This window comes from Felis catus, chromosome B3 (genome assembly GCF_018350175.1).
Source record: "Felis catus isolate Fca126 chromosome B3, F.catus_Fca126_mat1.0, whole genome shotgun sequence".
Taxonomy (NCBI): domain Eukaryota; kingdom Metazoa; phylum Chordata; class Mammalia; order Carnivora; family Felidae; genus Felis; species Felis catus.
The window spans coordinates 36,724,210-36,737,156 of record NC_058373.1 but is presented as its reverse complement, the minus strand read 5'-3'; the positions used below and the strand labels follow the sequence as shown (position 1 = coordinate 36,737,156).

General features: G+C 53.0%; 1 protein-coding gene and 1 long non-coding RNA gene across 5 annotated transcripts in view; one reads left to right on the top strand and one right to left on the bottom strand.

Annotated features, from left to right (window-relative positions):
- The window catches only part of CORO2B (coronin 2B), a 133,227-nt gene extending 123,173 nt beyond the window's left edge, over positions 1-10,054 (top strand). For 3 of the 4 annotated variants that reach the window (XM_023255133.2, XM_023255132.2, XM_023255134.2), the window contains 4 exons: positions 3,218-3,330; positions 3,667-3,757; positions 3,960-4,099; positions 8,095-10,054. In XM_023255133.2, the coding sequence (XP_023110901.1) occupies positions 3,218-3,330; positions 3,667-3,757; positions 3,960-4,099; positions 8,095-8,226 (476 nt within the window). In that variant the 3' untranslated portion in view covers positions 8,227-10,054. Of the gene's footprint in view, positions 1-3,217; positions 3,331-3,666; positions 3,758-3,959; positions 4,100-4,982; positions 5,136-8,094 lie in introns of all 4 variants that reach the window. The other variant, XR_006599060.1, reaches the window with a different exon arrangement.
- On the bottom strand, positions 4,946-8,157 carry LOC123385877. The gene is made up of 2 exons (XR_006599065.1): positions 8,051-8,157; positions 4,946-5,748 (listed from the first exon to the last, which is right to left on the bottom strand). It is a non-coding gene; the product is annotated as an uncharacterized LOC123385877 (long non-coding RNA).
- Positions 10,055-12,947: the final 2,893 nt, after the last annotated feature.

The window sequence follows — 12,947 nt, the reverse complement described above, 5'->3', positions numbered from 1 at the left end:
CTAAAGGTCAGAGAAAAGTCTGGGTCCAGACACTTTCCTGAAGCCTTTAGGAAGCCAGGACCCCGGTCTCCAGGAGCAGCTCTGTCCCTGCCTGAGAGGACAGGAGGAAGTCCCAGGGTGTCCCCATCCCTGCACCCCCAGGTTCCCCAGCCTCTAAGCAAATCCTTCAGAGGGTCCAGAATTGATGGAGCGTAGTGAGTTCTTCACACCCCCGTTCTACCACCGCTAAAGTCTTACAGCAAAAGTTTCATTCCTCTCAACTGGCATTGCGTATGATTCAGCAATTTCCTGTTTGGGGTCAGAATCGGCCCGTTGGAAGAAGTTTCTTCGGGGGCCCCGTTCCCTCCTTACCTCGGAGCCCGAGCCTGGCTTGTTCCCTCTGGGGATCCGGTGCTACGGATACGGCCTGAGAGCCAGCTTCCAGACCATCAGTGCCGGAAGGGTCCGGGAGCCCACCTCAGTGACTGGCAACAAGATGGCGGCCCTGAGATAGGCCCAGTGACCATTCCATTGACTTCACCCCTCCCCGACTCTGTCGTCTCCTCCTCCTCCTCACTGTCACCTCTTGGTCAAGTAGAATAAAAAGCATCCTGGACAGTAGAGTCAGACCTAGGTCAACGTTCTGGCTCAAATGTATAGCTCACTCTCCTGAGGCTCAGTTTCCCCATCTGTAAAATAGGGAAAAATCAAGCCTACCTTTCAGGGCTATTGTAAAGCTTAGATGGAGAGCACCTGGCCGAACACCTGGCTCCTCCTGCCCTTTCACACCGTCGTTCAACAAACACTTACTGGGTATCAGCCGTGGGGCAGCCTCTAGACTCAGTGGGAAACAGTGCAGAACCCAGCCTTCCTCTTGGGATCTCACATTCCACTGAAGGGAGACAGACAGTCAACACCTAAGGAAGGAAAATACTGGATGGTAGTAAGGTCTAGGCAGAGAATCAAATGAGGCAATAGAACAGAGAGCGACTGGGGGCTATTTTAGGCCAGGTAGTCAAGGAAGGCCTCGCCGTGGAGGTGACCTTTTAGGCCGAGATCCGAAAAGCAGGAAAGAGGAAGAGTAGGACCAGCAGGAAGGATCATCGATGCAAAGTCCCTGGGGCAGGAATGAGCCTGGCATATTCTAGAAACAGAACGGAGGTCCGGGTGACTAAGCGTGGACTCTGTGACATGGCAGAAGATGGGGAGAGGCTTGGGACATGAATCTGGAGCTTAGGGCAGAGGCCGGATGCCATGAGATGGGTTAGAAAGGTATAATCACGAGGGGTCTTCGGAGAAACAGATCTGCTGGCTTCCTGGAGACCCAGGAAAGCTGGAGGTGACGTTGGGTCCACGTCCGAAGATCTGAGAACCAGGAGAGCTGATGGTGTGAATCCCAGTCTAAGGACAGGAGAAGGTGACGGGAGCTGTCCCAGCTCAAACAATGAGGCAGGAACAAAAGGGGTGACTTCCTCCCTCCTCTGCCCTTTGTTGTATTCAGACCCTCAACGGATTGGAAGGGGAGGGCAATCTTCTTTCCTGAGCCCACTGATACATACAGCCATCCGTCACACAGGGGAAGGAGTTTGGGTTTTACTGGGAACCCACTGGAGGCCTTATTTGTCTTAAGCAGGCGGGTGGGAGATGGGACAGCATGACGCAATCTGAAATGTTAGTCCAAGATTGCTCTGGCTTCTGTAGGGAGAACGGATTTTGAAAGGACAGGAGGGAGGCAGAGAGACTGGTTTGGAGGCCACTGTGGACTTCTAGCCAAGAAACGATGGTAACTAAGGAGGAGGCGGGAAGATGGGGAGAAGATGAATCCAGGTGTTTCGGAAGTCGAGTCAGCAGGGCTTGAGGAGGAGAGAGGAACCAAGGAGAACTGTCTCTCCTCGCCCCCGTCACCTGCGGCCACTGCAAAGCATCTGCCATGAGCCAGGCACCTTTCACAGGTTCAGAGTGGCTGGGTAACTCACCCCGGGCAGGTCACCTAGATCCTGCATGGCAGAGCCAGAATTCAAAACCAGCCCTACTGGCTCTAAATCCCACCTGGGTACCATGATAGTACTTCCCTGCGGCTCCTAGAATTCCTGTATCTGGAAGAGCAGACCTCCACTCCAGTCAAGGAGAGCTGCAACCTTAACTCCTGTCCACGTCACGGAAGAAGAAACTAACATCCCCTGCGCTCATGAGGGTGGCAGGCAGTCAATGAGCATCTTCTGGCCCAATCCCCTGACCGTCTCGTGAAGGGTCATACTGTTCTCCTCTAACCCGCCAAGGAACCTGAAGCCTTCAGAGAGGCAGTGATCTACCCAAGACCTTCCCAACCAGAAAGAGGGGCAGAGTCAGGACTCAGAACCAGGTGTGTCCGACCCCAAAGCTTGTGTTCCTAACCCCACACCGCACTGCTTCCTCGGTGGGCGTCGAGTAGAGGCAGCCGTTAGGAACGCTGTGGCGAGTGGGGACACACGGATAATACATGCACCAGGCATGCACACCCTGTCAGTCCTAGATACACAACTCGACAGCAGTCTCGGGCTCTAGGGTGCGTGGAGAAAGGGTTCTCTCTCCTTTGTTCTCTCTGAGGACCAGAAACACAGAGGCTTAGGGGAGCTAGTTTATTTTAGGCGACAGGCTCAGGGTGCCTGGGTGGCTCAGGGGGTTGAGCATCCGACTTCAGCCCAGGTCATGACCTCACGGTTCGTGGGTTCGAACCCCACGTCGGGCTTTGTGCTGACAATACAGAGCCCGCTTCGCATTCTCTGTCTTCCTGTCTCTGCCCCTCCCCAGCTCTCCCTCTCTCTCTCTCTCATAAATAAATAAACATTTTTTTAAAACCTTAAAAAAAGAAACAAAAAAGGTGACAGGCTCTGTGGCTCTGCCCCAGCCATACTCTGTGACCTGGGGCAAGCCCCTTCCCCTAGACCCTTAGGAGTTTCATCTATAAAAAGAACGGAATAGACTAAACTATCCCAACAGCCCCTTCCAGTTATAAAAGGCCCCATTTCTAAAGCACGCACCCTGGTGAGGTAGGACTGGCCCGAGGGGCTTATTTGAGACGTTACTACTTAGAGACAGGGTCTGACTCAAGAAGCCCCCGGTCCACCTGCTGCCCTCAGCATAGAGCATTGCCTCCAGACCTAAGTGCTCAAGGACACTCTTGATCAAGGACATCGGGGAGGAGGGGTGCTGACGGGGATCCCTGGGACCCCATGGAGCCACGTGTGCCTGTCCACAGGGGTCATGCCCAAGCACGGGCTGGATGTGTCGGCTTGCGAGGTGTTCCGCTTCTACAAGCTGGTGACTCTCAAGGGCCTGATTGAGCCCATCTCCATGATCGTGCCCCGGAGGGTGAGTGGGGCCATGCTGGGCTCCAAAGGGACCCCCCGCATTGAATCCTAGCTGGCTCGCCACGGACTGCAAGCCTGAGGAGCCCAGAAGAAGGTCCTGTGGACTGGGGTCTTCAGGCCCAATCTGGGGTGGGAGTTGGGGGCCGTTCTAGGGTGGGGTCAGTCTGGCTTGCTAACGAATGCAGGGTGGGGATTCCACATGGGAGACACCTGAGTGCAAAGGCTTGGAGGCGGGACGGCGGGAGCTGGGCGGGAGGTCAGCGAGGAGAACCGGCTGCCGAACAGCAGGGGTTCTCTCAGCGGCCCCTACGTGTCCACTCTTCTCCCCTCACTGCAGTCGGATTCCTACCAGGAAGACATTTACCCCATGACGCCAGGCACGGAGCCAGCCCTGACCCCTGATGAATGGCTGGGGGGCATCAACCGAGGTACCGTGCGGGTGGGCTTCCCGGAAGAGGCTTCGAGAACTGCAGCTTTTGCCTTCACTCGAGTTCACCCGTTTCCCCTTTGCATGGCCTCTGCTCGACTCCCCCACGCTCGGCCAGCTGCCAAGGATGGTGTGAATGAAAAACACCATCGCTCGACACTCGACCAACCTGCCAGTGTGAACGTTTCCCTTGCCTTTCGTAGATCCCGTGCTCATGTCTTTGAAGGAAGGCTATAAGAAGTCCTCAAAGATGGTATTTAAGGCTCCCATCAAAGAAAAGAAGAGCGTTGTGGTCAATGGAATAGATTTATTAGAGAATGTCCCACCCAGGACAGAGAACGAGGTAAGGAATATAAGTTATTACCTCCACAGGTCCTAGAAGAGCGAGACCTTTACATTTCAATTATGGGCTGCAGGCCTTTAAGCCGACTCCATCTGGGGCATTTTTCTTTCTGTGACAAATGCCATAAGTAGCCTGCTATTGGCTTCCGTTGCCTCTGACCCTAGTAAATAGAGGCTGGGATGTGGTAGCGATATTGATGCCCCACCCCCAGCCCTCGCATTCACTAGCCCACGCAGTTCCGTGGCTCATGAATCCGTTTCGGAACGTCGCTGTCATTTGCTGTTCCGGGAGTTATAAATTCCTGGCTAACAGAGGAAAGCCTGGCCTCAGGCGTTACAGCGCGGCCTTCCTCCCTGGCACTGCGGCAGCGATGGGGTCTGACAATTTCCTGTTTGGCGGGGAAGAGGCTGTGTTTATGAAAGTACTCTCTGTATCATTTAGAAGGAGGGCAGGTCATCCAGGGACAGCTATAGTTGGGTCTTACCCATGCCCCCCGAAGGCTTCTCCTTTCAACGGTACCCCCAGTCCCTGGTGTCGATACCAGGGACTGAGTTCAGCCCAGCCAGGGTTCACAGATGGCTGCCCTGTGCCAGGCACGTGGCTCGATGCCACTGGAGTAGAGATGACTACTTGGACTCCCCTGCATTTGATTCCGGGCTCGGCCGTTGCCTGGCTGTGCCCGAGCAAGTTTTCTGACCTTTCTCGTGGTGAGATGGGGATATGAAATGCAGTGAGCATTAAAGAGGTATTTTCTAAGAGACTAGCACTCTTCCTGGCCCATATTCAGTGCTCAATGAGGCTAACTGCATCAGGTATCTATTGCTGTGTCAGACATCACCCCAAAACTTAATTCTTAAACCCACAAACCTTTATTATCTCATAGTATCTCATAATGGATGCCCATGGCTCAAGGTCTGTATGAGGCCGTGTGGTTAAACTGTCAGCTGGGCTGCTGTCGCATCTGAAGGCTCAGCTGTGAAAGGAGCTGCTTCTGAGTTCATTCGCATGGTTGCTGGAAGGACGCATTCGCTCACAGGTTGTTGGACAGAGGGTTTCGGTTCCTCGTGGGCTATCAGCCAGAGGCCTCCCTCAGGTCCTTACCGTATGGACCTCTCCATAGGACAGCGTGGCAGCTGGTATCCCACGGAGTGAGCAAGAGAAGGTGTCCAAGATGGAAGTCATAGTTTTTTTGAAAATGACAGACCATCACTTCTACCATTTTCTATTCATTTGAAGCAAGTTACTAGGCCCAGTCCACCCTTGAGGGGAGGGGATAACACAGCGGCCATCTCGGAGGTTTCTTGTCACACCAACTTAACGATCATCACTATTATTTGTCAAACGAAGACTATTCCTGACCTCTGGGACCTCACAGTCTTGAAGGGAAATTTGAAAGACAGACTGACAATTGCTATAAGATATGTTTCGTACCATTGTAGGGGGATGTTCCGATTCCTAGGGTTGGGTGGAATCATGGGACCAATGAGATTTGCTTCAAAATAATCCCTGGAGGCAGCGGGACAGGTGAATTGGGTAGGAGTAGAGATGAAGCAAAAATGGTCACGTGTTATTTCTTGAAGCCAGTTGATGAGTTCTTGGAGGCTCATAGTGTGGTTCTTTCCACCCTAGTATATATTTGGCATTTTCCACTTAAAAAAAAAAAAACACTTTTTTTTTTCAACGTTTTTTATTTATTTTTGGGACAGAGAGAGACAGAGCATGAACAGGGGAGGGGCAGAGAGAGAGGGAGACACAGAATCGGAAACAGGCTCCAGGCTCCGAGCCATCAGCCCAGAGACTGACGCGGGGCTCGAACTCACGGACCGCGAGATCATGACCTGGCTGAAGTTGGACGCTTAACCGACTGCGCCACCCAGGCACCCAAAAAAAACACTTTTTAAGCACACTGAGAAGTTAGAAGTAGGAGAGTTGCTGCAAATAGTCCAGGTGGGCCATAACAAGTGCCTGAGGTCGGTTCTAGTACCCAGCGTGGAAGAGGCAGGGCTGAGCAGCCGTGAAATCAAGTAACATTGAGCTACGACTGATTTGTATGAACCAAAACCGACCTGGAGCAAAGTTTTCAAGGGTCTCTGAGCAGGCGACACAGATACCACAACCTGCACTAAAGCTCGTGAACCTTCCTTATTGTGAAGAAACTCGCTCAGAGCCTGCTGACTCTGGGTTTACCCACAATTTTAACCACCGCCGCCGATTGGGATCAACCGGCTAGACATTTAGGCTGTAAATGGTGGACACAGTGGTCTAAGTGTGAAGAGAAACTGGAAGTGTGGCACAGAAGAGAAGACTTACGGTTATATGCCTCTGAATGTTACTAAAATTCATTTTACCCAATCTTACTAAAATTCGCTGTTGCTAATTGTACACTTACAATGAGTGGCATTTATGGTATGTGAATTACACCTCAGTACGGCTGTTTTTTCTTCTAAACGAAACCTGACCAAAAGGTTAGGCAAAGAATATTCGAGAACTTGGAAACCACAGGAGTGTGTGGAATCATTTAGCACAGGGGCAAATAGCACATCATCCCTCTGAACAGATGTAACCGGTACCGATTTGATTTAAAAAAAAAAAAAAAAAAGTCAGTTAAAGAAAGAATCATAGGGGCGCCTGGGTGGCTCCGTCGGTTAAGCGTCCGACTTCGGCTCAGGTCATGATCTCACGGTCTGTGAGTTCGAGCCCCGCGTCAGGCTCTGGGCTGACAGCTCAGAGCCTGGAGCCTGTTTCAGGTTCTGTGTCTCCCTCTCTCTCTGCCCCTCCCCTGTTCATGCTCTGTCTCTCTCTGTCTCAAAAATAAATAAACGTTAAAAAAAATTAAAAAAAAAAAAAAAGAAAGAAAGAATCATAGGGGCGCCTGGGTGGCTCAGTCGATTAAGCGTCCGACTTCGGCTTAGGTCCAGATCCCACGGTTTGCGAGTTCGAGCCCCTCATCGGGCTCTGTGCTGACAGCTCAGAGCCTGGAGCCTGCTTCGGATTCTCTGTCTCCCTCTCCTTGTCCTTCCCCCGCTTCACACTCTGTCTCTCTGTCTCTCAAAAATAAATAAAGATTGCGGGCGCCTGGGTGGCTCAGTCGGTTGAGCGTCCGACTTTGGCTCAGGTCATGATCTCACAGCTTGTGAGTTCGAGCCCCGCGTCGGGCTCTGTGCTGACAGCTGAGCCTGGTGCCTGCTTCTGCTTGTGTGTCTCCCTCTCTCTCGGCCCCTAACCCACTCGCATTCTGTCTCTGTCTCTCTCAAAAATAAACATTAAAAATTGAAAGAAAGAAAGAAAAAGAAAGAAAGATTAAAAAAAAAAATAAGACTTTTAGAAAGGTTCCCTTTCAGGGGAATCTGAAAGCCAGTGCCTGGCTGGTTTAGTGGATAGAACATATGATTCTTAATCTCAGCGTCGTGAGTTCAAGTCGTGAGTTCAAGCCCCACGTTGCGCTTGAAACCTACTTAAAAAATAATAATATGGGGCACCTGGGTGCCTCAGTCAGTTAAGCGTCTGACTTCAGCTCAGGTCACGACCCCACAGTTCACGAGTTCAAGTCCCGCATCGGGCTCTGTGCTGTCAGTGCAGAGCCCGATTCAGATCCTCTGTCTCCCTCTCTCTCTCTCTGCCCCTCCCCGCTGGCTTTCTCTGTCTCAAAACTGAATAAACATTTAAAAATTAATAATAATAAAGGTCCCCGTTCCAAATGGCAACTAAGAGTATTATGCCTGCCCCCCTAAAAGGGTGAGCTTGAGATATTTGGGAAAGGGGCCCATGTGGACTCTCTCATACCTCCCCAGGGAAGTAGGAGCCATGAGCTGGGTCCAGAGAAGGGCATGCTGCAGGGACAAGAGCCTCCGGGGACTAAAGCGGGGGCAGGGGGAGGCCTGGGAGAGAAGGGCAGAGGCTGACGGGGAACAGGGGCGGGCACGATACCCACTCAGGAAATTGCCTTCTCACCTGCTCTCTCCCGGCCGCCTGGCCCCTCTCTTCCTCCACCCCAGCTCCTCCGAATGTTCTTCCGGCAGCAGGATGAGATCCGGCGGTTGAAAGAAGAGCTGGCCCAGAAGGACATCCGCATTCGGCAGCTGCAGCTGGAACTGAAAAACTTGCGCAACAGCCCCAAGAACTGTTAGCTCGCCGGCTGGGCTGCCTTCTAAGCTGACCTCCGATCTCTCCGTGGTTTCTACTCGTCCCTTAACTTCCCCTTCTCCGGTGACCCCAGGGACATAGCCGGGACTGGAGCTGGGGACAGCCAGAGGACCCCACCTGCCGCCTCCAGGACTGGAAGCTGACCTTTGATCTCTTGACCTCATGCTAATAAAGTCCCCAGCCTCTCCTGGAGACCCACCCTTTGGCGGCCACCCCAGGAGCCAGCTTCTCCCCTGCGGGGCAAAGAGCACGGGCTCCCTGAGGGGTGTCCTCAATGGACCAGGGAGCAGAGGGGGAGGCCAGGACCCCCAGTACTCACAGAACTTGAACTTTTGTCGCCGGGACATCTCGGCACTCCCTGCTGGGGCTCCCAACATCCCCGCTGGACTGCACAGAAAGGGCTGGATTACAGGCATCGGCTGTTTTGCCTGCCCTCCCCGCACCTCCCTTTCTTCCCCGGCAGCCAGCCCCACAAGGCTCACCCACCTGACAAGGGTTGCAAGCGGCCCGGCTCCTTTCTGTCTCTCGCCCCCTCTCTCTTGTCTTCAGGGAATTAAGAGGATTGCTCGCCAAGGCCATAATGACCCCTTGCCTTCCCATGATTCTCTTCAAAGCTCTTGGAACCCCCTTCTCCCATTTAACTTGTGAGGTAGGCAGGGTAGGGAATAGTGTCCCCGTTTCACAAAGGACAGAACTGAGGGTTGCAATGGGGAAGTGACTTACTAAGTCACCCGGAAGGTCAACAGCTGGCCCAGGACCAGGACCCAGTGTATCCAGACTCCGGGCCAGGGCCCTTCCCAGTGGCTCCCACAGGGGCTTCGCCAGTGCCCAGGTCTCTGCGGAGAATGAGAACCGGAAGCCACTGCTCCCGTCTGCCCAACACTAGTAATGCCAATGTGTCACACTGCCTAGTTGAGGCCCTCCACACTCAGTGCCCCTCTACCCTCCTGGCCCCCACCTTCTGCTCTCACTCCCCAGGTGACTCCCTCAGATGAGGCCTCTTCCTCCTGGAAGCTGAGGCTGAGAAGGGTGGAGCTCGGCCCTGGGGAAGGCAGAGCAGGGGTCTGACCACTTGAGGGCTGCTCCACGTGTGCCCCTCACCGCTTGTGTCTCAGCCACTTTCAGCCTTACACTTGTAGAGCGACCACAGCCCCTTGCGTCCGTATAGCACTTTAAAGTTTACGCGGTTCTTTGACACGTAGGGTCTCAGTTGAGCCTCACATCCGCTCCAAGAAGTAGGGAGCATCCTCCCTCCATTTTGCAGATGAGGAAACAGGAGTGGCCCAAGGTCACGCAACTCTTTGAGACGCCAGATTTCGTTTGGTCTTCTACACATTTTCTTTTTTCTTCCCTTGTTTTCTCCCTTCATTGCCCACTACCCACCGAGTCTATAAACACTGCTCTCAGAAAAGTCACAGTCTGGGGGTGAGATCTGGCCTGCGGGGGGGGGGTCAAGAAACGGGTGTCCACTCCTCTCTCGTTAGCATTATGCCCCCACACCTGCTTGTCCCTTGGCTGCCCTGCAGCACATCCATCCACAGAGGCCAGGGCTCCCTAAGCGCCACCCCCCCCACGTGACCTGGGCGGGGAAAGCCCCACCCCTTGGGCTTTTCCTCCAAGAACCCTCCACCCTCCCCGCCAGCTAACGCAGGGTCTCCTCGCCCTCCACCCCCTGCAGCTAGACAGTGTCCCCTCTCATCTCCTCACACTTCTTGACCGTTCTTTTCTTCCCCGGTGACCTTTGTGGTCTTTTGTGATTATTTATGCTGCCTCCCAAGGATAGAATTGAAATAAAAGGTTTTCAACTTCTCACACCCGGGCACGACCATCTCATTTAACTCCAGTGGCTCCTGCCCTTGGTCACCATGGTATCTTGATGGTCCTTGCCTTTCTGGAACAGCGAGCCACGTCTGTATCTACAGATACAATGTGACACTTTTGTTCGTCTACAGCAAGGCTTCTGAAGCAGCACTAACTGACATTTGGGGCCAGATAATTCTTTTCTGTGAGGGCCGTCCTATTCACTGTAAGATATTTAGCAGGACCCGTCAGATGCCATAGCAACCCCTCCCCAGTGGTGATGAACAAAAATGTCTCCAGATATGACCCAGTGTCCCCTAGGATGTGAGCATCACCCCCAGTTGAGAACCACTGTTCTCCAGATACTCGGTAAGCATCCGCTCTGGATGAAGCCCTGTGTTGAGGCTGGGGGACACCGATGTCTTACACTGGAAGGATGCCTTCCAGTTTACAAAGCAGCCCTAGCTGCTATGGTCTAATATCATTTCCATTTTCTTTTTTTTTTTTTTTTAATTTTTTTTCAACGTTTTTTTATTTATTTTTGGGACAGAGAGAGACAGAGCATGAACGGGGGAGGGGCAGAGAGAGAGGGAGACACAGAATCGGAAACAGGCTCCAGGCTCCGAGCCATCAGCCCAGAGCCCGATGCGGGGCTCGAACTCACGGACCGCGAGATCGTGACCTGGCTGAAGTCGGGCGCTCAACCGACTGTGCCACCCAGGCGCCCCTCATTTCCATTTTCAAGAAGAGCTGTCAAATCCAGAGCAATGACACGTTCAAGGTCATTCAGCTGGTATAGTAGGGAAGACACAGATCTTCTGAGCCCGGAGCCAGAAGACGCACATGCTTCCGGTCCGCCAGCCAGGCTCAGCGTCGAGCAGAATCTGTTCTGAGAGGAGGGCCGGGGACCCATCATGAGACAAGGGGAGAAGGGCGGGAGCCGCCAGGCCTCTGGGAGACACTGTCTCACCAAGCCAGGATTGTCACGGAGCAGAGTAGTCAGGCAGCTAAGTGGAGAGACGTGTAGCAGTGTGGATGCCATAGGGAACTCAGAAGAGCCACAGGAAAGCAAGGAAAGTCTTAGAAAAGAGGGCTGGAGAGGAAATGGCAAAGGGCTGCAGAGAAGCATTGGGCAGGATGCCGGGGACTGGCGGGGTGGTCCAAGCCCAGATCTGCCTCTGACGGGCTGTGCGACATTGAGTAATTTGCTACCCCTCTCTGGACCTCACTCTCTCTTTCTATAAAATGAGGGAATAGGACAATTTTAGGGTTCCCTCCCCGTCTAACACTTAAGTTTCCATTATGCCAGCAGTCGAGAGAATGGGACAAATCTCCAAGAGCCCCCGGCATCCAGCATAAGTAGTGCAAACAAGAAACATGTCAGGAGAAGAGAAACAGCACAACAGTATCATGTGCAGATTTGGGTGCAGGAAAGCACTTTTGCTAAACATGAGTTTGAAGAAAGACACCCCTAGAGTTTCTGCTCTAGATCAATTCACGAAGTCCTGGGCTTGGAAAAAAATATCAAGGTCGCCGTGAGTTACTGAGAGTTCCGTCTCCTGGCTGGGATATGCTGAGGAGGATACATTCTACCTTGACCAAGACATCACCCTCCCCGGGTCCAAGGGAGCAGGAGAACGGACAAGGAGATCTGTCTCATGTGTGCCTCTATCCCACCGAATCCCCAATTCTGAGCCTAACTGGACGGCTCTTTAATCACTACTTATCATGGGAAATTGTCCAAGGTCAGGGTCAGATGTGATTTCCCCCACCCCTCCCCAAGTAGCCCATTTTCCCAATTGCACTGTTGAACAGCCCATCACTTTCTCATTGGTTGTCTTTATATCCTTCAGGTCTTCATATACTAGAAAATACTCCGTGCCTGGTCTGTTACGCTGATCCCTCTTGCCAGTTATGGCCTCGCCCACCACACTGCTTTGATAACCGTAACAATGTAGCACAGGGTCTTTGAACAGGTTTCTACTGCCGTGTTCCCCACCATGTGCCTGCTCCCTTCTTTTCTCCAGGTGAGGACATCTTAGGCTGGCCTCCCTTCTCTTCTACGGAGAGGTCCCTCCTGAACATGCCTAGAAGCCCTTGTCCTGCCCCTCCCCCCCCCCCAACACCTGCTTGAATTTTCAAGCGTCTAACACACGCCGGGTAGCTGAATTTACTCAGTCCTGGGCTCTGGAAACCCATCAACAGGAAAGAACCAGGCCCGCCCTTAAGGGCTCAACCAGCGGTCAATCTGTGGGCATCATGTCACCCAGTGGGACACAGAGCCCCTGGAGGCTGGAATGAGCTTCACCTTCTGCTGGCTTCCGTGTGGGGTAGGCGGTTGTTTGGGGATTTGTTGTCTCCTGGGTTCTCTTCCAGCCAGATTCCTGAGATCCCAAGATGGGCTTGGGGCATTTTTAGACTCTCTTCTGGCACAGAGCAAACTTCCCAGGTTGCCAGTGGACCGTGTGGGATGTGGGAGCTTCTTCACTGTGGGAAATGACTTCATATTGAAAACATTCCCGCCACAAGGCTCCTGCTTCTCACTCAGCCTTACTGCTGGGAAGGGCTGCACGCACAGACAGGGGCTGCCCGGAGCAGGAGCAGACACTTAACCTCCACCACAGGAAGCATTACCAGATCCTTTTCCTCCAAAGGGCGTGTGGAGCAGGGAGGGGAAGTGGGCCCTGTCTGGGATGTTGGCAGAAGCTCTCTGTTCTCTGTGCATGTGTGTTTCTATTTGGAAACAACCTGCAGCCCGTCTTTCTTTGGAATTTTAATTCGGTAACAAACACAAATGGGTCAGCCTTACTTGACAAAGGGGAGGTCAGGTCTGAGCGGTTCTACAAAGCTCCTGGCTCAGAGCCCCTCCCTTAGAAGTGGCTGCCGCATTACCTGCTGTCCCCCA